General features: G+C 44.8%; 1 protein-coding gene across 1 annotated transcript in view; it reads left to right on the top strand.

The window, feature by feature from the left end:
* GOT1 (glutamic-oxaloacetic transaminase 1) overlaps positions 1 to 22,119 on the top strand; it is a 30,360-nt gene that overhangs the window by 7,328 nt on the left and 913 nt on the right. Inside the window, exons 2-8 of the mRNA XM_032432423.1 lie at positions 1,228 to 1,409; positions 8,589 to 8,712; positions 9,171 to 9,283; positions 9,517 to 9,621; positions 11,453 to 11,603; positions 11,684 to 11,849; positions 12,592 to 12,734. Coding sequence (XP_032288314.1) covers positions 1,228 to 1,409; positions 8,589 to 8,712; positions 9,171 to 9,283; positions 9,517 to 9,621; positions 11,453 to 11,603; positions 11,684 to 11,849; positions 12,592 to 12,734 — 984 coding nt within the window. The remainder of the gene's footprint in view (positions 1 to 1,227; positions 1,410 to 8,588; positions 8,713 to 9,170; positions 9,284 to 9,516; positions 9,622 to 11,452; positions 11,604 to 11,683; positions 11,850 to 12,591; positions 12,735 to 22,119) is intronic.

Raw genomic sequence — 22,119 nt, 5'->3', positions numbered from 1 at the left:
TGGTAGGAGTTTTAACTGATAAAATCCCTATGGAGGCCAATTTGGATATATCTGTCAAAACTGCAAATACACATACTTCTTAGCCTACTCTTCCATTTTCCACCTTGCATCCTATGGATATATTTACATGGAAGATGACATATGTATGAGGTTGTTCACTGAAGTATTGTTTTGTAATAGCCAAAGATGGGAAGCAACTCAAATGTCCATCAACAAGAGACTGGGAAAACAAATTATGGTACATTCATGAGTTATGCAGCTATAAAAAAAGAATGTGTTTGTGTGGGTCTGTTGGAGACCTAAACTTCCAGCAGAGTCAAATGACCCCTGTGAGGCATCTGCTCAAATCGCTGGCCTGGGTGCAAGCCACAGCAGCTGCCCTCTAAAGCTATAAGCCTGAGATAATCATACTGTACTAGAGGGGGAAAAAAATCAGTGATAGGATAACGGGACTAAAAATACTTTTAGTGTCGAGGGGCTTAGGAATTTGCTGTAGGCAAGACTAAGTATTATGTAATAGATACATTTAGATTGATAAAAGTGTGGAATATGAAGTAGGAGGGACAGGCAAAATGGCCAGCAGTGGCAGAGAGAGGACAGAGATGTGTGCAGGTATCAGATAGATTGTTGGGTGATTGTGTAACCATCTGCTGGAATCTTCAGCCCTGGGGCCTTTGCTCATGATTTGTCCCACTTCTGTTCTTCCAGGACAAGAGGAGGACGTAGGCTTCCCCCTTCTGCCACCCCCTCTCCATATTTTATGTTTGAAGTTGCAGCAGTCATGTGAAGTAGCACCTAGCACTTTTCCAGAAATCTCTTGGGGAGATGCAGAAGGAGGAAGATTCTGGGCTCATGGCTTTCCAGAGCTCAGTGTGCTAGGACGATCAACAGAGCAACTGTAAAGTGTTTCTGAGTGTGCAGCGTGCTCGCTTGTGCACTCTTCCCGTCTGTCAGGCTCTGTGATGTCCCAGCGTCATTTCAGCATGCTGTCTTTTCGAGGTCACGTATTTAAGAGCTCAGGGTAGGAACCATGGCTGTCCTGCCTGCATGCACCTAGCCCAGTGCCTGGCCCGGAGCAGGCAGGCAGTCAGTGAATGAGCTTTACTTTCATTTCGCTCCCCGTCCTGTTTGATGGAAGGAGGTGGAAGGCCCTCCAGTTCCAGCACCAGCTCTTACTTGAATGAAACCTGCCTCCTCTCTCTGACGTGACTCTTTGCCATGTCCCAGCTTATCGCACAGATGACAGCCAGCCCTGGGTTTTGCCGGTCGTGAGGAAGGTAGAGCAGGAGATCGCCAATGACAACAGCCTGAACCACGAGTACCTGCCGATCCTGGGCCTGCCCGAGTTCCGGTCCTGTGCTTCCCGCCTGGCCCTCGGGGATGATAGCCCAGCTCTCCGGGAGAAGCGGGTGAGTTTTGGGTAAGGATGGACAGGTGGCCCTTGAACAACATGGGGGTTAGGGGTGCCAAGTCCACGCTCCATCGAAAATCCTTGTATCACTTTTGACTCCCCAAAAACTGACGTGCTGATAGTCTACTGGCAGCCTGATGGAGAACCTAAACAGTTTGTGAACACATATTTTGTATGTGTTCTTACAATAAAGTAAGAGAAAAGAAAATATTATTAAGAAAACCATAAGGAAGGGAAAATACATTTCCAGTACTGCACTGGATTTGTTAAAAAAAAAAAAAAAAAAGTCCAGGTGTATGTGGACCTGTGCAATTCAAGCCTGTGTCAGGGTCAACTGTATTTTCTTTAGCAACTGCAAAGGTGAAAAAAGGTTGAAAACTCAAACTGGGGGACACCTGGGTGGCTCAGTCGGTTAAGGGTCTGCCTTTGGCTCAGGTCATGATCCCAGGGTCCTGGGATCGAGTCCCCCATTGGGCTCCCTGCTCGGCGGGGAGTCTGCTTCTCCCTCTTCCTGCCGCTCCTCCTGCTTGTGCTCACTCGATCTCTCTCTCTGGCAAATAAATAAATAAAATCTTAAAAAAAAAATAAAGTAAGAAAGCATTGTGTGTGTGATAAAAAAAATAAAAAGAAAAAAGAAAACTCAATTTGGTTTAAAGTGTTAGGTGTTATGTCTATTGACGTGTCCGTGAGTAAGAGTTTAAGTAGTGTGATCTTAAGGCCCTGATGGTGCACGTGGTGTGGACAGATGCCAAGCTTGGCCTCTGTGACTGTTGTGTCGTGTGCCCTAGATGATCAGATTACTGCTGCTGGGGTTGAAGCCGTCCGTGGAAATGCCAAGCCAAGGGAATTTAATGGAATGATCAAGAGATCGGGGTCTGGACCCAGATCTGCTCCTTCTTTGTCCATGGGCAAGGCATTTACCCTCTAACTCCTACATCTCATCCACATATTAGGAAAGGACTAGTTTGTGGTTCATGGTCCCACAGGGAACACTTGCTTAGGGGATCGGTTAAGGGGCCTCTGAACCCCTTGAAAAAAAATTTTTTTTTTTTTGAGAGAGAACATGTACAAGCAGAATTGGGGAGGGGCAGAGGGAGATAGGGAGAGAGAGAGAGGGAGTCCCAAGCAGGCTCCACACCCAACACAGAGCCCCACCTGGGGCTCAATCTCATGACCCTGAGATCATGACCTGAGCCGAAGGCAGATGCTTAACCCACTGAGCCACCCAGGCGCCCCCCTTCCTGCCCTTTCACTCCCAGCTCCCCCTTTCTCCCCCCAGTTCCCTTCCCTTCCCTGCAAGGGCATAGTTTTAAAAGTTCCACAGGTGACTCCAAAGTATAGCCAGGGTTGGGAACCACAAAGTACAGAGGAAGGAAAAAGGAGAGGTATTTGTTTGGAGTAGTGGGAATTCCACTAGGTGGAAGAGAGACCTACCTGATTGGAGCTGGGAGCATGTCCAGGCTGATTTTGGCACCTTGGGCAGGGGAAACCACCTGAAGGTTTGAGCAGAGGAGTTAGCCAGTCCAAGTGTCCGAAGAAGATAAACCTGCTGCAGGAGTAGGCAGGGGATGGGCTTGGGTTTTGCGATAGCCCAGGTAGGTATCATGCAATTAAAGCCAGCTGTCCTGACTGCTCCTCCGGCCCAGTGTCATAGCCCAGCCTTCGTGCGTGGAAGGGACCACATCTTGGAATCATTTATTCTCCACATGCTGTTACCCAGATGCCTCGGTGGCCAGGGGAAAAATGAGGGGCACACAGGCCCAGTCTTCTCTCAGGAGGCAGGGAGGCTCTGAGTGAAGGTCCTGGAACTCGGGTCATGATTAGGCAAGTAATTAATGAGTTTTGCTGGAGGAGCGTCCTGATGAAGTTTGAGAGTGGGGGGCTTAGGCAGCTGGGGTTATCTTGAGAGACGCTATGGGTAGATTTGATGGAATTCTGTTGACAAAGAAAAACAGTTTCTGTGTTGGGGAACTTCTTCCTCTGAAACTGTACGTTTCTTAGACACGTACTAACCATTGTGGCCAGGTGCTTGTTCCTCTGACCAGTGCTCCCGTTTTGGTCATTTCATTCTGTAAGACTTGTGGAACATGGCCTGCCCTCTTTGTCTGCTTCGTCCTGTGTTGTGTTTTTGATCAGAGAACAAATTTAGATAGCAGTCTGTAAATATTTGAAGGCTTTTTTTTGGGGGGGGAGATGGTTTAGGATGCTCTCTTGGCATCTGCGTCCCCCTAGGTCCTGGCTGGTTCTGAGCTCTGAGTTTTTCCTTTTTCCCTGGACGTCCTCACCATCCCCAAGCTGCCGTCTTAGTTCAGCCCACCATCCTCTCATTTGGATTCTTGTGATAGCCTCCTGCCTCTAGTCTCCTCCCCATTCTATTGGATTCTGCACAGTGCGGGGGCGCCTGGGTGGCTCAGTCAGTTAAGCATCTACCTTTGGCTCAGGTCATGATCTTGAGCTCCTGGGATCGAGCCCCGCATCGGGCTCCCGAGTCTGCTTCTCCCTCTCCCTCGTGTTCTCTCTCTCAGCCCCTTTCTCTCTCTCAAATAATAATAAAAAAAAAATCTTAAAAAAAAGATTCTGCGCAGTGCAACTGGGATGATCTTCCGTAGCAAAAAAACCTGATAATCATGTCACCTGCTCCCCGCCTCACACATACACACACAGTAACCCCTCCATTATCTACAGGGCAAATCTAGACTTTGAGCTGGTCATGTGGTATATTTTGTAGCCAACCTTCATCCTGTTCTCCAGTGACTCACAGCCCCCCATCCCCCCTGGGTTCCAGCCATTCCAGGAGTCTGTAAGTCATGCAGGGCCCGGCCAAGGGTCACTTCCATGCCGAATCCTTCGCTCTCTCCGGCAGCGCTGAGTTATCACAGGACTTTGTTCACAATTTAGGAATAACCGTACTTAACTGTGCTTATTACTATGATGTATAATTTTATGTCTGTCTCCTACAAGACCATGACTTCCCTCAGGGCAGGGATGATGGCTTACTTATTTATCTCGTAAATCTTCAGCATTTAGCCCTAGCCTGGCATTTCAGAGATTCTCAGATGTTTGAATTCACTCATTCAGTCAACAGATGAGTGCTTACCACTAAGGGTAGGCACTGTTCTAGAAGCTGGAGCACAGCGGTGACCAAAAGACCCAAAATCTTCTGCCCTGGCTTACAGTTTTGTGAGGAGAAGCCAACTGTAAATGTAATAGATAAGGACATGATAGAGTATATTAAAAGAATATAAATGCTGTAAAAATAGAGTAGAAGAGGCACATTAGGGGTGCTGAGTGTGGGAGTTGGGGTAGATATGGTTTTCACTAGGGTAGTTAAGATAGAAATAGAAATGACATTTCAGCCAAAACTTTTTTTTTTTAAGGATTTATTTGAGAGAGAGAGCGCGTGCGCAGGGGGGAGGGGCAGAGAGAGAGGTAGAGAGAGTCTTAAGCAGACTGCGCTGAGCATGGAGCCCAATGCAGGGCTTGATCTCCTGACCCTGAGATCATGACCTGAGGCAAAACCAAGTCGGACGCTTAACGGACTGAGCCACCCAGGTGCCCATCAGCCAAAACTTGAAGGAGATGAGGCATGAATGAATGAATGGACCAGAAAACAATCAGTAATCATTTCTTCCCTTAGATTTGTCTTCTCAAGATTTAACATTACCAGGTCCATCAACCATTTTGAGGAGACCTGTTTTCTACACTCACCACTGCCTCTTACTGCTTTCTATTTTTAGACCTTAGGATCCAGACCATAGGTCCAGTTTTCACCTCCTGCATTGTAGTATTTCAGCTTCGGAAATTCCTGAGCTGCCATCGGTAGGAGGGCTTGTGGGCCATGTGATGCTATCCCAGGTCCTCACTTTGACCATCGCCTCTGGGAGGCTTAGCGCTTTCTCTGCGGCTCATCCTTTCAACACCGTCTTCTTCATCAGCTTTGCCCGTGTTAGCACCCGTGCCAGAGACCGTGTGCACTGCTAGGGCTGCCCAGGTTCATGCATCATGGCCTTGGCCATAAGCAGCTTCTGGTCGCTCTCCTGTTCCTCACACTGAAGACATCACATCGGCGAACTGTGGTCTCAGACAAGTGTTGTCGAATCCAGCAGGGATTTCTTCGGGCCATGTAGCTAAATCAGGAGTGTAGATTACCTCCTGGCATCATGCACACCATGTGTTGCTGGATTTTTCTTGTTCTGGACTCCCCCAGTGTAGCCACCCAAGGCTAGTTGCCTGGTTCCTTTGGAACTTTACACTTGTTACCTTCATCCCAAATGTAGGCCTTCCTTGGGCGTTTTGGAAGTTTGCCAAAATTCAGTTCCCAGAGTGACCAAATTGATACATTATTGATTCACCCCAAATGTTTCTCTTTTAATTGCTGATGTCACTTGTGTTTCACTGAAGCCATGCCATGTTCAGTATATTTTTAGGGAATGATAATTTCTTGAGAATTTGATGTCAAGTGTTATATACGTCATGAATGTTAAGAATTAGTTAATGTTACTGAAGTGGGTTTATTTCTTCCAAATATGTTTTCAGTCTAGTCTCCTGACCTTCTGACTTCTTTTATTTAATGAATTTGTGTTTTGAAGTGGGAGAGAAAGGAAATAAAAGATTATACCTGGGAATGTTTGCACTGATTGTCCACATACACCTGTCACATATCCATGATAACTGAAAACCAGGTTCAAGGGGAACCTTGCTCATTTGTATAGAAATAGCAACATTCCAGAATTGCTTAGGTGTTTGAAATGTGAAATAATGAATAAAGTTGACATTCAACTTAGCTGATGACAAATCCATGAAAAACACACATACGGCTTAACATCACCTTGGTAGTGATTTGTATGAAGAATCCAGATAGATGAAATGTGAAGGCAAGACCTTGAAAGTAGGGGTGCCTGGGTGGCTTAGTCAGTTAAGCGTCTGCCTTCAGCTCAGGTCATGATCTCAGGGTCCTGGGATCGAGCCGCACATTGCGCTCCTGGCTCAGCGGGAAGCCTGCTTCTCCCTTTCTCCCTGCTTGTGCTCACTCTTGCTATCTCTCCCTCTCTAATAAATAAATAAAATCTTAAAAAAAAAAAAAAGACCTTGAAAGTAATGGGAGGGGCCTGGCACTCAGTGGGTCACCCTGAAGGACAGGCACATTGGTGTACCCAGCCTCCTTTCCCTGAGTGTCCACTTTGCTTTTTTTTCATGTTTCAGACAGCATTCCTTCACAGATGCTCAGACCTCTGAATACAAATAGAACACTGGGGAGGAATAACAAATGATGATAATTGGTATCACTGCCTCGTTCCTGGCTTAAAGAGGATTTCTGCCAATGAGTCACTATTCGTCATGAAGCTGACTTATTCATCACGGCTGAATGAATTTCTCCTGTTATTTTCAAGAAGTATTCCATTATCTCCTGTTTTACTGAGTGTCAAAATCAGGAATAGCTACGCTTTTAATCTGTTAGGAAGATCATTTGGATTTTCTCTACCTAGCAGCATGACACATTTTTTTTTTTTTTTTAAGTAGGCTCTATGCTCAGTGTGGAGACTGGTTCAGGGCCTGAACTCACGACTCTTGAGATCAAGACCTGAGCTGAGATCAAGAGTCAGATGCTTAACTGACTGAGCCACCCAGACACCCAGCATGACACATTTTATAATATATTTCTTAACAATCTTGCATTCATGGGCTGACTGTCACTTGAGCAAGGGGGTATTTATTAGTGTACTGTTGGATTCGTGCTATCCATTAATGTTTGTTTGGAAAGTGAGTATCAATATTCATGAATGAGCTTGGTCTTCCCTTTTTCCACTTTTTTCCCTTTGTTATCTTTTAGCATCAGTGTTTTGTTTTTAAAAAATTTACAGCTTTTCTTCTTGTCTAGGAACGGCTTTTTTAGACCACTTTTATTGTGGAAAATTTCAAATATTTACAAAATAGATAATGCAATGTGATGAACAAACCCCCGTGTTGTATCCATCGCCTAGCTTCAACAATGACCCCCCCACCCCCATGCCAAAGGTGAATTATTTTCCAGCAAATCCCAGACAGCTAAATATATTTTAGAAATTATTTCAAAATTTTACAAATAATACATGAACACATTCTCCTTAATTTAAAAAATAACGTCTAGAGTAGGCCAGAGACCCCTTGATCACTATTCCCCCTCCTAGGCTGCTCCCTGGAGGTTGCCATTGTTGTCAGATTGCTGTGCCCTTCCTTTTATTTAGATAGATTTTCTCAGATGATCCTTTTCTTTCTTTCTCCTTAGTCCTTTGACATATTGAGCAGGGTAGGCCATTCCTCTACTGAAAGAGTCTTGCCAAAGCCTACTAAGAATTGCGAGAGGGCAGAATCAGAGGCATGTAGGCAGGGCAGCATAACCAGGGCGGGTGACTAGATCTGAAGCGAGGAGGTCTCCTGGATTCATTTCCAGCTCTGCCGCTCACCGCTTTCCTGCCACTCCTAGCCTTTCACAGGCCACTTCTCTGAACGGATTTTCTCATGTGTATTGGGGTTGGGGATTTAGGACTTACTTTAGAGAATTGTGTAAGAATCAAATAAGAATGTGTGTGAAGGTCTTTTGTAAATGGGAAGACCTAGGACTCTGTCATCACCCACGTGAGGTCATTTTGAGATGCGAGGAAGTTAAGGAAAGTCATCCTCACATGTCACCTTTGTTAGAACATATTTCTCCAGGTTAATGGGCCTGCTTTATAGCGATGAGTATTGCAGATTGAGGTCACTGGCAAGCCAGAGACATTTCACAGGCTTCCACTGGAGGCATAAATTTTGATCTTGGGATGGGTGCCGAAGGGACGGGTTTGCCTTCCAGGCAGGCACACTCGAATGTGGCCTGGGTATGTCCTCAGCCTGTGTTCAGTTGCGAAGCTCCTCCAAGAGTCAGACTCCCAGACTTCCCAGGTTGAAGACCTGGCCTTAGTGCTCAGGGGCTGCTTACTGAGCAAAGGGCTTCACTTCTCATAGGCTCAGTTTCCTCGTTTGTAAGCATGGGCAAATCATAGTATCTCCGTGCGTAGTTATGAGCTTTCCGTAAGAGAGTGTTTAAAGGGCTTAGCACAGAGCAGGCACAAAGTAAGTGCTCGTCATTACCATGGTTTTGCTGATAATCATCTGACTTCACCGTTATCAGCCAGTGACCCTGCTGCTGCTTCTCTTTCAGGTTGGAGGTGTGCAGTCTCTGGGGGGGACAGGCGCACTCCGAATCGGAGCCGAGTTCTTAGCCCGATGGTACAATGGAACCAACAACAAGGACACGCCCGTCTATGTGTCCTCACCAACCTGGGGTGAGTCCTCGGGCTGCAGAGGAGCCGGGGGAATTAACCTCATGACTCTCACTGTTTATGCAGAAAAGGTAGCCCAGCCCTGGATCAACTGACATTGGGAATGGCTTGAGCAGTGGGTTATGGCAGTATATGAGTAACCCGATGCTCCAGTCCAGATTAGGAATACTTGTTCTCAAGACTGCTGGTAGACTCGTGTTTTAGCATATGTTGAAACTTCCCCGAGGAGGCAGAAAATATAGATACAGGAAGTCTCACCGTGGTAGGTTGTAAGTTTAGTACGACTGACTGGTTGAACTTGTTCTTGGTGGTTGCAGTCATTCTTCTAAGTCTTTACCCCTCACCTCGACATTGCCCAGTGAATGCTGAGCCCGTGAGGGCCCCGGCAGCTGATGTGTGTCCTTTCCAGTTATGCCTCCTTTTTTGTCAAAGCATTTAACTTTTTACCCTTCTGCTTACAGAGAATCATAACGGTGTGTTTTCTGCCGCTGGATTTAAAGACATTCGGTCCTATCACTACTGGGATGCAGCGAAGAGAGGACTCGATCTCCAGGGTTTCCTAAATGATCTGGAGGTGGGCGATTAGATGAAAAGTAAACAGACCCATGGTGTCAGGAGGAGCAGGGAAAGGTCTTTGGATCAGTTGATAAGGGAGACAGTCTGAAACATCCCTACTCAAACCAAAATGGTGGTTTCTGAGTTAGCACATAAGGGAGAAATACGCTGCCCCTTGCCCAGTGTGTCACTGACTCTGACCCCTGGATATTCCTGCTAGCGTTGGAACTGATGTGGCTTCCTTCTCCTCAGAATGCCCCCGAGTTCTCCATCTTTGTCCTCCACGCCTGTGCACACAACCCCACTGGGACTGACCCAACTCCGGAGCAGTGGAAGCAGATCGCCTCTGTCATGAAGGTAGCTGCTCTTTCAGAGCATCTCTTGAAAAATAGTATTATTATTTTATGTATTCAAAAGCAATACCTGTTTACGGAAGAGTTTGGAAAATGGGGAAAAGCCCAAAGAAGAAAATAAGTATTAACTGAAAGCTACTGTTACTATTTTGGTATATAGAATATTGTTGTTGTTTTTTAAGTAGTTACACATGTAAATATATTTCTTTCACAAAGATGGCATCATTTTATCTATACAGTTTTGTAACATACTTTGTGTTTCATTTGAATTCCTTTACATGCCATTTAAAGTTCTGTAGCACCATTCCCATGCATGGCTATGTCCCATTAGCGATTGATTAAATCAGTTGTTGGACATTTAGATCTCAGATTTCTTATTCTTCTGAACAATTATGTATAAGACTCCTTTTTATTATTTCTTTGGGATTACACTTCCTAGGTTGGAATTTCTAGCTCAAAGTGTATATATTCTTCATTAACATGTTTAGAGAATATTCAGTGAGAAACTGTTATGTGCCAGGCACCAGGGGGGTGCAAGAGTGAACACAGCAGAGACGGTCCCTGCCCTCAGAGAGCACACAGCCTGTCTGGGGAGACAGCCAAGTACTGTGGCTGTGTTGATGGGGTTACGTGGAGGCACATAGCCCAGACTTCGGGGAGTGCGTGCGTGTGCGCATGTGCATGTGTGTGCGTGCGCACGTGTGTGCATGTGCGTGCGTGTGCGCGTGCGTGTGTGTGCATGTGCGTGCGCGTGTGTGTGCATGCTAGGAGAGCAGTAGTGGCAGAAGAAGCCATGTTGCAACTTGAAGGATGAGGACAGGTGGGGGCTGGCAGGGATAGAATGTTCCCTACGGAGGGAGGAGTGTGATCACAGCCCAAGGCAGAAGTCATGGCCCATTTAAGGAATTGGAAGTAATTCTCGGTACAGCCTAGAGTTCTAAGGGGTTGTGAGTGAGTTAGAGGTAAATGGGGGCCAGATCCTGTGCTGAGGCATTGGACTTTATTTGGAGGGCAGTGGGGAGCCACTGAAAAACTTTGATGTCATCAAAACTTTGTGGTCATGAGGCTACGCAGCAGGGAGTGGGTCAGAGGGAGGCAAGATGAGACAGGCCCAGAGAGCGGCTAGGAGGCTGTTACTGCGATCCGGGTGGGAGCTGACGGGGACCTGAATGCAGGCCGTGGCAGGGGCGGACCTGAAAGGACTCTCGAGCTCCCAGGAGATGGGGTGATAGGACCCGGGATGTGGTTGGATGTAGCTGGATGCGAGGGAGGAGCTACCAGGAGTGGAGGATGCACCCTGGCCTCTGGCTTGGACAGTTGGGGGCATAGAAGTGGTGTCCACTCAGAGCACGAGTCCAGTAGGAGGGGCAAGCTCAGTTGTGGGGAGTTCTTTGAGGAGGTCGGGGGGGTGAGAATAGGGACTCCACGGTCTCCTTTGTCTTAAGTGCCCAGTAGACTAGCCCCGAGATTGTTGGGGAGCCCTGGGGAGACCAAGCTGACTAAGCTTATTACACCAGGAATTCAGAGGGAAGACTCCACCAACACAGGAGACTACCTCCGTGCCTCACAAATAAGTCCTGTTGGCAAAGTGGCATCGTGACTCTAGGACGGTATACTTAAAAAAATAAGGTTTACTGAAATTGTTAGATTTGTTGGTTGTTATTTAGCTGAACAGAGGAACAGATGTAAAGTGGTGGTTGAATGCAGAAAGGGAGAGCGAGGACAAATGGGTAGTGTTAGAAATTCTGTGCGGGCACCAGTTGGGGAAGGAAGGCTGGTGTCTGAGGTTGGTTCCAGAAGGATCTCCTGCCCTGACTTGCTTTCCTTCCTCGCAGCGCCGGTTTCTGTTCCCCTTCTTTGACTCAGCCTATCAGGGCTTTGCATCTGGAGACCTAGAGAAAGACGCCTGGGCTGTTCGCTATTTTGTGTCTGCAGGATTCGAGCTCTTCTGCGCTCAGTCCTTCTCCAAGAACTTCGGGCTCTACAGTGAGTGCTCCCCTGAGTTACAGCCCCGCCCCGCCCCGCCTGCCTCAGTGCTCCGAGCTCACTCTCATCCCTCCCTTTAGATGAGCGAGTGGGCAATCTGACCGTGGTTGCAAAAGATCCTGATAGCATCCTGCGGGTCCTTTCCCAGATGGAGAAGATTGTGCGAATTACTTGGTCCAACCCCCCCGCTCAGGGAGCGCGAATTGTGGCCCGTACCCTCTCTAACCCTGAGCTCTTTAAGGAATGGTAAGAGGCGCGAGGCCTGATGGGTGAGGTGTGGGAATGTAGAACAGTTAGTTGTCCCATTACATTTAACTCTCTCTTCCTTTGATTTTGGCAGAGGCAGGACAAAATTACTTTAAATTCTGAGTCTCAGGTACTTCTGTAAAATGAGGCTGGCGCCTACTCCCGTGAGTGTAACACACACATGTGAGTACACAGCGCTGGCCCAGAGGAGGAAACACTCGAGGAATGGGGCATTTTCCCAGCCCTCCCAGTACTAGGCTTCCTCCCCTAACAGTTGGGAAACACAGGAAGGAATTCCTGATAGAATAGTTTATCCAGCTGCAAGTCATTGTGACAATTTGGGGACTCTTCATTCTTATTTAATTTGCATCTATTTTGCCTTTTTTTGGAACAGTAATTTTTATATAGTAGCTAAATCTACAGTCTGCTCATTTAGGCCTGATAAAGTACATTATCCCATCTGGGTCAGGGCCTAGGTGAATTCTGGGTTAAAACATGAATGGTATTACTGCCAGTAGATCCAAGATGAGCACTAAACTCCATCAGAAGCTCACTTCCTTCCTTCTGCCTGGTGTCTCTCTGGTCTGCTCGTCCACCCAGCCAGGCACCCACATACTACCACAGGGACGTCATGATCTCATTTTCAGTGTATAGATTACATTACATTTTTTAAACCTACATGCTTCTGTGAGCCATCTATCTGCCCTAATCTGGATTGATATTTATATTGCTGTCCACTCAGGACGGGTAATGTGAAGACAATGGCTGACCGGATTCTGACCATGAGATCTGAACTCAGGGCACGCTTAGAAGCCTTCAAGACTCCTGGAACCTGGAACCACATCACTGAGCAAATTGGAATGTTCAGCTTCACTGGCTTGAACCGTAAGTGTCCCCAAACCACTTCGAATGCTCACTATCAGACACAGCCCTTCTCCCTGTGCTCTTGGGTTTGGCTCCTTTAGCTGTCCCCTTTGGTCAGCCATAACTTTGGGCCAGAACAAGTTAGGTTTTCTTAGTGAAAACCTGCTGACCCGTAACTAGGATATTTTCATTTTTGTGGGCCGGGAAGTAACAGGATTTGTAGCCCGGAGCCTTGCTTTATGAAAGGTCTCGTGTAAATGCTCGGGTACCTTTTGGCTTTTCCTTAATCTTAAGTATAATTATTATACCTGATTATTCAAGGACCTAATTTCTTAACAGGTCTTTCCTAGTCTCCAAGCATCGCCCTGAAAAAAAGAGATTACGGAGTGATCTCTCTAGTTCATAAATAAGAACTGGTAGGTGGAAGTTGAGAGCCCATTGGGAGTCTAGCGGGCAGCCGTACGTGATCTTGGGCAGCCATCGGTGGGGCATATCAGTGATTGGTTGTCCTGCTGACAGAGGATTCATTCATTTAACAATTCCTGAGCACCTGCTGGCCAAGCCACGGGTCACATGGTGCTGTTTGGCTACTTGCCTGTGTGTAGAGCTTGTGTCCCGTGGCTCTAGGGACAGTTTATGCCTGATGTGGGTAAGTAAATGGAACATCAGAGGTGCTGGGCAGCACAGTAAACAGGGGCCATCAGGGCGCCTGTGTGAAATGAGCTCAGAAAAAGCAGAAGGAAATATAAACAAGAAAGGTGGTGGCGACTGTATATTGTTGATCCCTAGGAATAATTTGGGGTAAAATAAGGTTTCCCAAAAAGTAAAAGCCAATTGTCCTCGTGATTCTGGAATAGGGCATTAAGTTCATTTAAATAAGTAAAATCGTCCTTTACAATTTTTAAAATACTAAGTGTAATGGAAATGGTATTTAGTAGTAATGTTCTAAAAGCTCACAAGGTAGGGATGTCTCCGCATAAGATATCCATATTATCCCACTCTCCAGAGTAGGAAGTTTTATTATGAATTAAAACATCGTGAGAACAGATCTGTGCCTATAACATGTAAGTTATATTTTTAGCACCTGGCACTATTTACCCTTTTTAAAAACACGTTTTTGTTTATGTTTTTTTTTCCCCTCCCAACATTTTATTAGGAAAAATTTTAAAACAGGACAGGTGGCAGTATTGTACCCACCACCTCGGTTCTACCGTGCTCATGCTGCCCTGCTTCCTTTATGACATTCTGTCCCTCAGAACGGGTTTGCAGCCTGTCGTCCGTGTCCTATTCTAGGAGATCTGTGAAGCCCCTGAAATGATACTTGAAAAATTGTGTATGTGTGTATCAGCCTTTTTCTAGGGAAAGAGTCCATAAGTTTAACTTCTTTGCTGTGATGCTCCCCTCCCCTGACAAAAGGAGAGAAGTTTCATTTTCATTTAAAAAAAAAAAAAAAGGGTTGGGGCGCCTGGCTGGCTCAGTGGTGGAGCATGCAACTCTTAGATCTCGAGGTTGTGGTTCGAGCCCCACATTGGGTGTAGAGATTACTTAACAATAAAATCTTAAAAGCAAACAAACCAAAAACAGGATTGGAACCCTGGAGCCACATCTACCAGTGGGGCTTCGGCTCTACAAAGAGTGGTGTGCCTGTGGTTCTGAGGGTGTGAGCCTAGGCCTGGTCTGCTTGCCTGGCTGTAGTCACACGGCTCACGCGGGTCAAGGCTACCTGTGAAGGTCGCTTTGTCTGGAGGGGTCCATGGTAGCACTGGGTACAGGGTCCAGATTTTCCACTTTCATACAGAGGCAGCTTAGCCTCATGGCTAAGAGCTCAGACTTGGGAGTTACACTGCCTTCCTTAAATCCCAGGCGCACCACTGACTAGCTGTATGACATCGGGAGGGTCTTCTAACTTCCCTCTGTGCCATCGATACATGGGAAAGATAAGGTTATTATCAAGATTAACTGAGTTAATATGAAGTGCTTAGAATACTGCCTGGCGCATAGTGTTTGCTCCTCTGCTTTTTTTTTTTCATTTAAATTCCATTAGCCAACGTATAATACATCATTAGTTTCGGATATAGTGTTCAGTGATTCATCAGTTTGATATAAGATCCAGTGCTCATCACATCATGTGCCCTCCTTAATGCCCGTCAGCCAAATACCCCATCCCCCCACCTCCCCTCCAGCAACGTCAGTTTGTTTCCCATAGTTAAGAGTCTTTCATGGTTCTGATGACTTCTCATTCGGTTTTCCCTCCCTGCCCCTATGATCATCTGCACTGTTTCTTATATTCCACATAGGAGTGAAACCATATAATTGTCTTTCTCTGATTGACTTATTTCGCTTAGGATAATAGCCTCCAGTTCCATCCATGTCAATGTAAATGGTAAGCATTCGTCCGTTCTGATGGCTGAGTAATATTCCATTGTATATATAAACCACATTTTCTTTATCTCTTCATTTGTCGATGGGCATCTTGGCTCTTTCCACAGTTTGGCTATTGTGGACATTGCTGCTATGAACATTGGGGTGCAAATGCCCCTTCGGATCACTACATTTGTATCTTTGGGGTAAATACCTAGTAGCGCAGTTGCTGGGTTGTAGCATAGCTCTGTTTTTAACTTCTTGAGGGAACCTCCATACTGTTTTCCAGAGTGGCTGCACCAGCTTGCATTCCCACCGACAGTGTAGGAGGGTTCCCCTTTCTCCGCATCCTTGCCAACATCTGTCATTTCCTGACTTGTTCATTTTAGCCATTCTGACTGGTGTGAGGTGGTATCTCATTGTGGTTTTGATTTGTATTTCCCTGATGCCGAGTGATGTTGGGCACTTTTTCATGTGTCTGTTGGCCATTTGGATGTCTTCTTTGCAGAAATGTCTGTTCATGTCTTCTGCCCATTTCTTGATTGGATTATTTGTTTTTGGGGTGTTGAGTGATAATTTCTTTATAGATTTTGGATACTAGCCCTTTATCTGATAAGACATTTGCAAATATCTTCTCCCATTCTGTCGGCTGTCTTTTGTTTTTGTTGACTGTTTCCTTTGCTGTGCAAAAGCTTTTTATCTTGATGAAGTCCCAATAGTTCATTTTTTGCCTTTGTTCCACTTGCCTTTGGAGACATGTCCAGCAAGAAGTTGCTGCGGCTGAGATTGAAGAGGTTGCTGCCTGTGTTCTCCTCTAGGATTTTGATGGATTCCTGTCTCACATTTAGGTCTTTCATCCATTTTGAGTCTATTTTTGTGTACGTTGTAAGGAAATGGTCCAGTTTCATTTTCCCAACACCATTTGTTGAAGAGACTGTCTTTTTTTCCATTGGATATTCTTTCCGGCTTTGTCAAAGATTAGTTGACCATAGAGTTGAGGGTCCATTTCTGGGTTCTTGGTTATGTTCCATTGATCTATGTGTCTGTTTTTGTGCCAGTACCATACTGTCTTGATGATTTCAGCTTTGAAATACAGCTTGAAGTCCGGCATTATGATGCCACCAACTCTGGTTTTCTTTTTCAACATCCCTTTGGCTATTCGGAGTCTTTTCTGGTTCTATACAAATTTTAGGATAATTTGTTCCAGCTCTGTGAAGAATGTCGATGGTATTTTGATAGCGATTACATTGAACATGTAGATTGCTCTAGGTAGCATAGACATTTTAACAATATTTATTCTTCCAATCCATGAGCATGGAATGTTTTTCCATTTCTTTGTGTCTTCCTCAATTTCTTTCATGAGTGTCTGTAGTTTTTAGAGTACAGATTCTTTACCTCTTTGGTTAGGTCTATTCCTAGGTCTCTGATGGTTTTTGGTGCAATTGTAAATGGGATCAACTCCTTAATTTCTCTTTCTTCTGTCTCTTTGGTAGTGTATAGAAATGCAACTGACTTCTGTGCATTGATTTTATATCCTGCCACTTTCCTATATGAGTTCTAGCAATTTTGGGGTGGAGTCTTTTGGGTTTTCCACATAAAGTATCATGTCATCGGCAAAGAGTGAGAGTTTGACTTCTTTGCCAATTTGGATGCCTTTGATTTCTTTTTGTTGTCTGATTGCTGAGGCTAGGACTTTTAGTACTCTGTTGAACAACAGTGGTGAGAGTGGGCATCCCTGTCGTGTCCCTGACTTTAGGGGAAAAGCTCTCAATTTTTCCCCATTGAGAATGATATTTGCCCTGGGCTTTTTGTATATGGCTTTTGTGATATTGAGGTATGCTCCCTCTATCCCTACACTGTGGAGAGTTTTAATCAAGAAAGGATGCTGTCTTTTGTCAAGTGCTTTTTCTGCATCAGTTGAGAGGATCATATGGTTCTTAAACCACCCTTGCAGCCAAGGAATAAATCCCACTTGGTTGTGGTGAGTAATCCTTTTAATATACTGTTGGATCCTATTGTCAAGTATCTTGGTGAGAATTTTAGCATCCATATTCATCAGGGACCTTTGTCTGTAATTCTCCTTTTTGATGGGGTCTTTGTCTGGTTTTGGTATCAGGGTAATGTTGGCCTCATAGAAGGACTTAGAAATTTTCCTTCCCTTTCTATTTTCTGAAACAGCTTCAGAAGAATAGGTGTTAGTTCTTCTTTAAATGTTTTGTGGAATTCCCCTGGGAAGCCATCTGGTCCTGGACTCTTGTTTGTTGGGAGATTTTTGATTACTGCTTTAGTTTCCTTGCTGGTTATGGGTCTGTTCAGGGTTTCTATTTCTTCCTGTTTCAGTTTTGGTAGTTTATATGTTTCCAGGAATGCGTCCATTTCTTCCAGCTTGCCTAATTTGTTGGCATATAGTTGCTTATATGTTGTTAAAATTGTATTTCCTTCGTGTTGGTCATGGTCTCTCTTTCATTCATGATTTTATTAATTTGGGTCCTTTCTCTTTTCTTTTTGATAACTCTGGCTAGGGGTTTATCAATCTTATTAATTCTTTCAAAGAACCAGCTTCTAGTTTCATTGATCTGTTTTACTGTTCTTTTGGTTTCTATTTCATTGATTTGTACTCTAATTTTTATTATTTTTCTTCTCCTGCTGGTTTAGGCTTTATTTGCTGCCCTTTCTCCAGCTCCTTTTGTAAGGTTAGCTTGTGTATTTGGGACTTTTCTAATTTTTTGAGAAAGGCTTGTATTGCTATGTACTTCCCTGTTAGGACTGCCTTTGCTGTATCCCAAAGGTTTTGAACAGTTGTGTTTTCATTTTCATTTGTTTCCATGAATTTTTTAAATTCTTCTTTAATTTCCTGGTTGACCCATTCATTCTTTAGTAGGATGCTCTTTAACCTCCAAGTGTTTGAGTTCCTTCCAAATTTCCTCTTGTGATTGAGTTCAAGTTTCAAAGCATTGTGGTCTTGAAAATATGCAGGGAATAATCCCAATCTTCTGGTACTGGTTGAGATTTGATTTGTGACCCAGTATGTGATCTATCCTGGAGAATGTTCCATGTGCACTCGGGAAGAATGTGTATTCTATTGCTTTAGGATGGAATGCTCTATATATATTTGTGAAGTCCATCTGGTCCAGTGTGCCATTCAAAGCCCTTGTTTCCTTGTTGATCTTCTGCTTAGATGACCTGTCCATTGCTGTGAGTGGGATGTTGATTATTGTATTATTACCAATGTGTTTCTTTAATTTGGTTATTAATTGGTTTACATAATTGGCTGCTCCCAAGTTAGGAGCATAAATATTTATAATTGTTAGATCTTCTTGTTGGATAGACCTTTTAAGTATCATATAGTGTCCCTCTTCATCCATTACTCTACAGTCTTTGGTTTAAAATCTAATTTGTCTGATATGAAGATTGCTACTGCAGCTTTCTTTTGATGTCCATTAGCATGGTAAATGGTTCTCCACCCCCTCACTTTCAGTCTGGAGGTGTCTTTAGGTCTAAAATGAGTCTCTTACAGAAAGTATATGGATGGGTCTTGCTTTTTTATCCAATCTGATACCCTGTGTCTTTTGATTGGAGCATTTAGCCCATTTACATTCAGAGTAACTATCGACAGATATGAATTTAGTGCCATTATATTACCTGTAAAGTCACTGTTTCTGTAGATTGTCTCTGTTTCTTTCTGGTCTATGTTACTTTTGGGCTTTGTCTTCACTTACAGGATCTCCTTTAATATTTCTTGCAGGGCTGGTTTAATGATCACAAATTCTTTTAGTTTCTGTTTGTCCTGGAAGCTCTTTATCTCTCCTTCTATTCTGAATGACAGCCTTGCTGGATAAAGTATTCTTGGCTGCAATGTTTTTTCTCATTTAGTTCCCTGAATATGTCATGCCAGGCCTTTCTGGCCTTCTGTGGATAGGTCTGCTGCCAGTCTAATGTTTCTACCCTTGTAGATTAAGGAGCTCTTTCCTCAAGCTGCTTTCAGGATTTTCTCTTTAGCTCTGAAATTTGCAAGCTTCACTATTATATGTTGGGGTGTTGAACTATTTTTTTTTTTTTTTTAAAGATTTTATTTATTTATTTGAGAGAGAGAATGAGATAGAGAGAGCATGAGAGGGGGGAGGGTCAGAGGGAGAAGCAGACTCCCTGCTGAGCAGGGAGCCCGATGCGGGACTCGATCCCGGGACTCCAGGATCATGACCTGAGCCGAAGGCAGTCGCTTAACCAACTGAGCCACCCAGGCGCCCTGGGGTGTTGAACTATTTTTATTGATTTTGGGTGGCGTTCTTTCTACCTCTTGGACTTGAATGCCTGTTTTTTCCCCCAGATTAGGGGAGTTCTCAGCTATGATTTGATCAAATATACTTTCTGTCCCTCTATCTCTTTCTTCTTCCTCTGGGACCCCAATAATTCAAATATTGTTTTGTTTTATGGTATTGCTGATTTCTTGAAGCCTCCCCTCATGGTCCATTAGTTGTTTTTCCCTCTTTTCCTCAGCTTCCTGCCTTTCCATCATCTTGTCTTCTATGTCACTGACTTTCTCTTCTGCCTCATTTACCCTAGCCGTTAGAGCATCCAATTTATACTGCATCTCATTGTTAAAGCATTTTTAATTTTAGCCTGATTAGAATTTATTTCTACACTAAGAGACTAGTGTTTTCTATGCTTTCTTCAAGCCCGGCTAGTAACTTTATAATCATTGTCCTGAATTTCAGCTCTGACATTTTTACTTATATCCATATTGATTAGATCTGTGGCAGAGAGTATTACCTCTGGTTCTTTCCTTTGTTGTAAATTCCTCCTTCTAGTCATTTTGCCCAGAGAAGAATGAATGAATGATAGAACAAACTCAAAATATCAACCATGACCCAAGCGAAATACACACTAGACATATCCAAAGAGGTCAGACACCAAAATGAAAAGAAAAAGAAAAAAAAGGTGGGGGGAAGAGAGAATATAATCTTCCAGGTGGACAAAACAGGGTGATCCATTTGGTCCTGGGTGTATTTTGGTCTGTTTGTTAGAAGACACTCAATCCCAAAATTGTAAAGAAAGCAAAACCTATATATATACAAAAATAAAATTGAAGACAGTGAAAGGAAGCCAGAAATGAAGAGTATATCTGTAAAATGTAAATGTAAAAATGAATGTTAAAAAATGACTTAAAAATAAAGAGCTGATAAAATAAGAAACTAGTTGAAAAGGAAAATTTTAAACTGAAAGATGAAAGAATCATGAGATGAAACCTCGAATTATACATACTTTTTTTCCCTAGTGCTGGAGTTTTGCAGTTCTGTGTGCTCCATAAAGTTGGTATTCACCTGATGTTCCAGCTGGTCTTCTGGGGGAGGGGCCTGCTGTGCTGATTCTTGGGTGTCTTTGCCTGGGCAGAGTTACACCACCCCTTGCCAGGGGGCCAGGCTCAGTGTAAGCTGCTTCAGGTTCTTCTTTGTGGCTTTTCTTCCCTGAAGGCTTTCCAAGCCGATTCAGAGGCTGAAAATAAAATGGCCACACCCTGATCTCCAGCCCCAGAGCTGAAAGATCAAGGCCCTCTCTCTTCAGTAAACTCTCAGGGAGATGCAGTCTTCACTTTTGTGTGTGCCAAACTCTGGAGACTCCTGCAGTGTGCACCCGCACCGATCCTCCTGGGGGAGGGAGGAGGGTTGCCGAGGGCCTGCTGCTTGCAGGGCCCCCGGATAGAGAGCAGTCACCCGATCCTGCAGCGGTTCCTGCTTTATGGCAAACCAAGCTGAGCACCCACTCCTGGGCTCACTGACCATAGCTAGTCTCCCGAGTATTGGAGTGACTCAGGTACCCCCATTCTTTCCGTGACCCCGGGGATCCTGAGACCACACTGTCTCATCTAGGATTCTGCCCCTCTTGGCCAACCAAGCACCTATCAGGCAGGGATGTCTCTCACCAGAGCAGACTTCTAAAAGTTCCGATTTTGCGCTCTGGGGCTATATCACTTTCCGGTAGCCAGCTTCCGGAGGCTCCCTCCCCTGCTGATTATCTTCCGATAAATCCCCTCCAATTCACTTCATACCTCCTACCTTGCAAAAAGTGGTCGCCTTTCTATTTGTAGAATTCCAGCAATTCTTTTCTTACATCTCAGGTTGAATTCATAGGTGTTCAGAATGATTTGATAGTCATCTAGCTAAATTCAAGGGACCAGATGAAACGAGGACCCCTACTCTTCCACCATCTTACCTCCCTCTGCTCCTCTGATTATTAAGATTTTATTACCATCTGAGTTTGGGCTGCTGTGACATAATACCATGGGCTAGCTGGCTTCAACAACAGACATTTTTTTCTCAGTGTTCTGGAGGCCGGGCAGTCTGAGATCAGGGGGCCAGCGTGGTCAGTTCCTGTGGGGGCTTTCTTCGAGTTTGCAGCTAGCTGCCTTCTTGCTGTGTCCTCCCATGCTGGGGGTACGGGAAAGGGAGAGAGAGCACATGCACACACATACCAGCTCCCTAGTCTCTTATAAGGGCACTCCTGTCAACACAGGGGCTCTACTCTCCGGGCGTCATCCAGACCTCATTACCTGCCAAAGGCCCCAGCCCCTAATACCATCACATTAGAGGTTAGGGTTTCAACCTAGAAATTTTGGAGGGACACAAACATCCAGTCCATGACAATTACCTATTCCTTCAAATCAATAGTGCTAATTAAGGGTGCTAATTATTTAGACAAAAATCAAATAGAATTGTCTCATGCCTTTGCAATAAACCAAAAATCTCTAGAGATTGTGGCATAAGGGAAGGATAGGCAGTCCCTTCCTATTTCCTGCATGAGCATTTCTGCAAACACGCGGGATAGCCCTCCTGTGTGTGTGTGAATGAGGGACCTGAGAAGTGCCAGGTTACAGGGGCCTTGGCAGTATCTCAGCCTACGGGTTCATGCACACAGCACTTACCCACTACCTCTAGCACAGGGCCTTGGACGATGTGCTGTGAGAAGGAAACGTCAAAGGGAGTTTGCTGCTGTGTGTTTGGGGAGAAGCAAACCCCCTTCCTTCCAGGGGTTAAGGAAGAGCTAAAGG

Source organism: Phoca vitulina, unplaced genomic scaffold (assembly GCF_004348235.1).
Source record: "Phoca vitulina isolate PV1807 unplaced genomic scaffold, GSC_HSeal_1.0 scaffold48, whole genome shotgun sequence".
In the NCBI taxonomy this organism is placed as follows: domain Eukaryota; kingdom Metazoa; phylum Chordata; class Mammalia; order Carnivora; family Phocidae; genus Phoca; species Phoca vitulina.
Note: the sequence above shows the minus strand (reverse complement) of the source record. Positions and strands in the feature narration are given on the sequence as shown.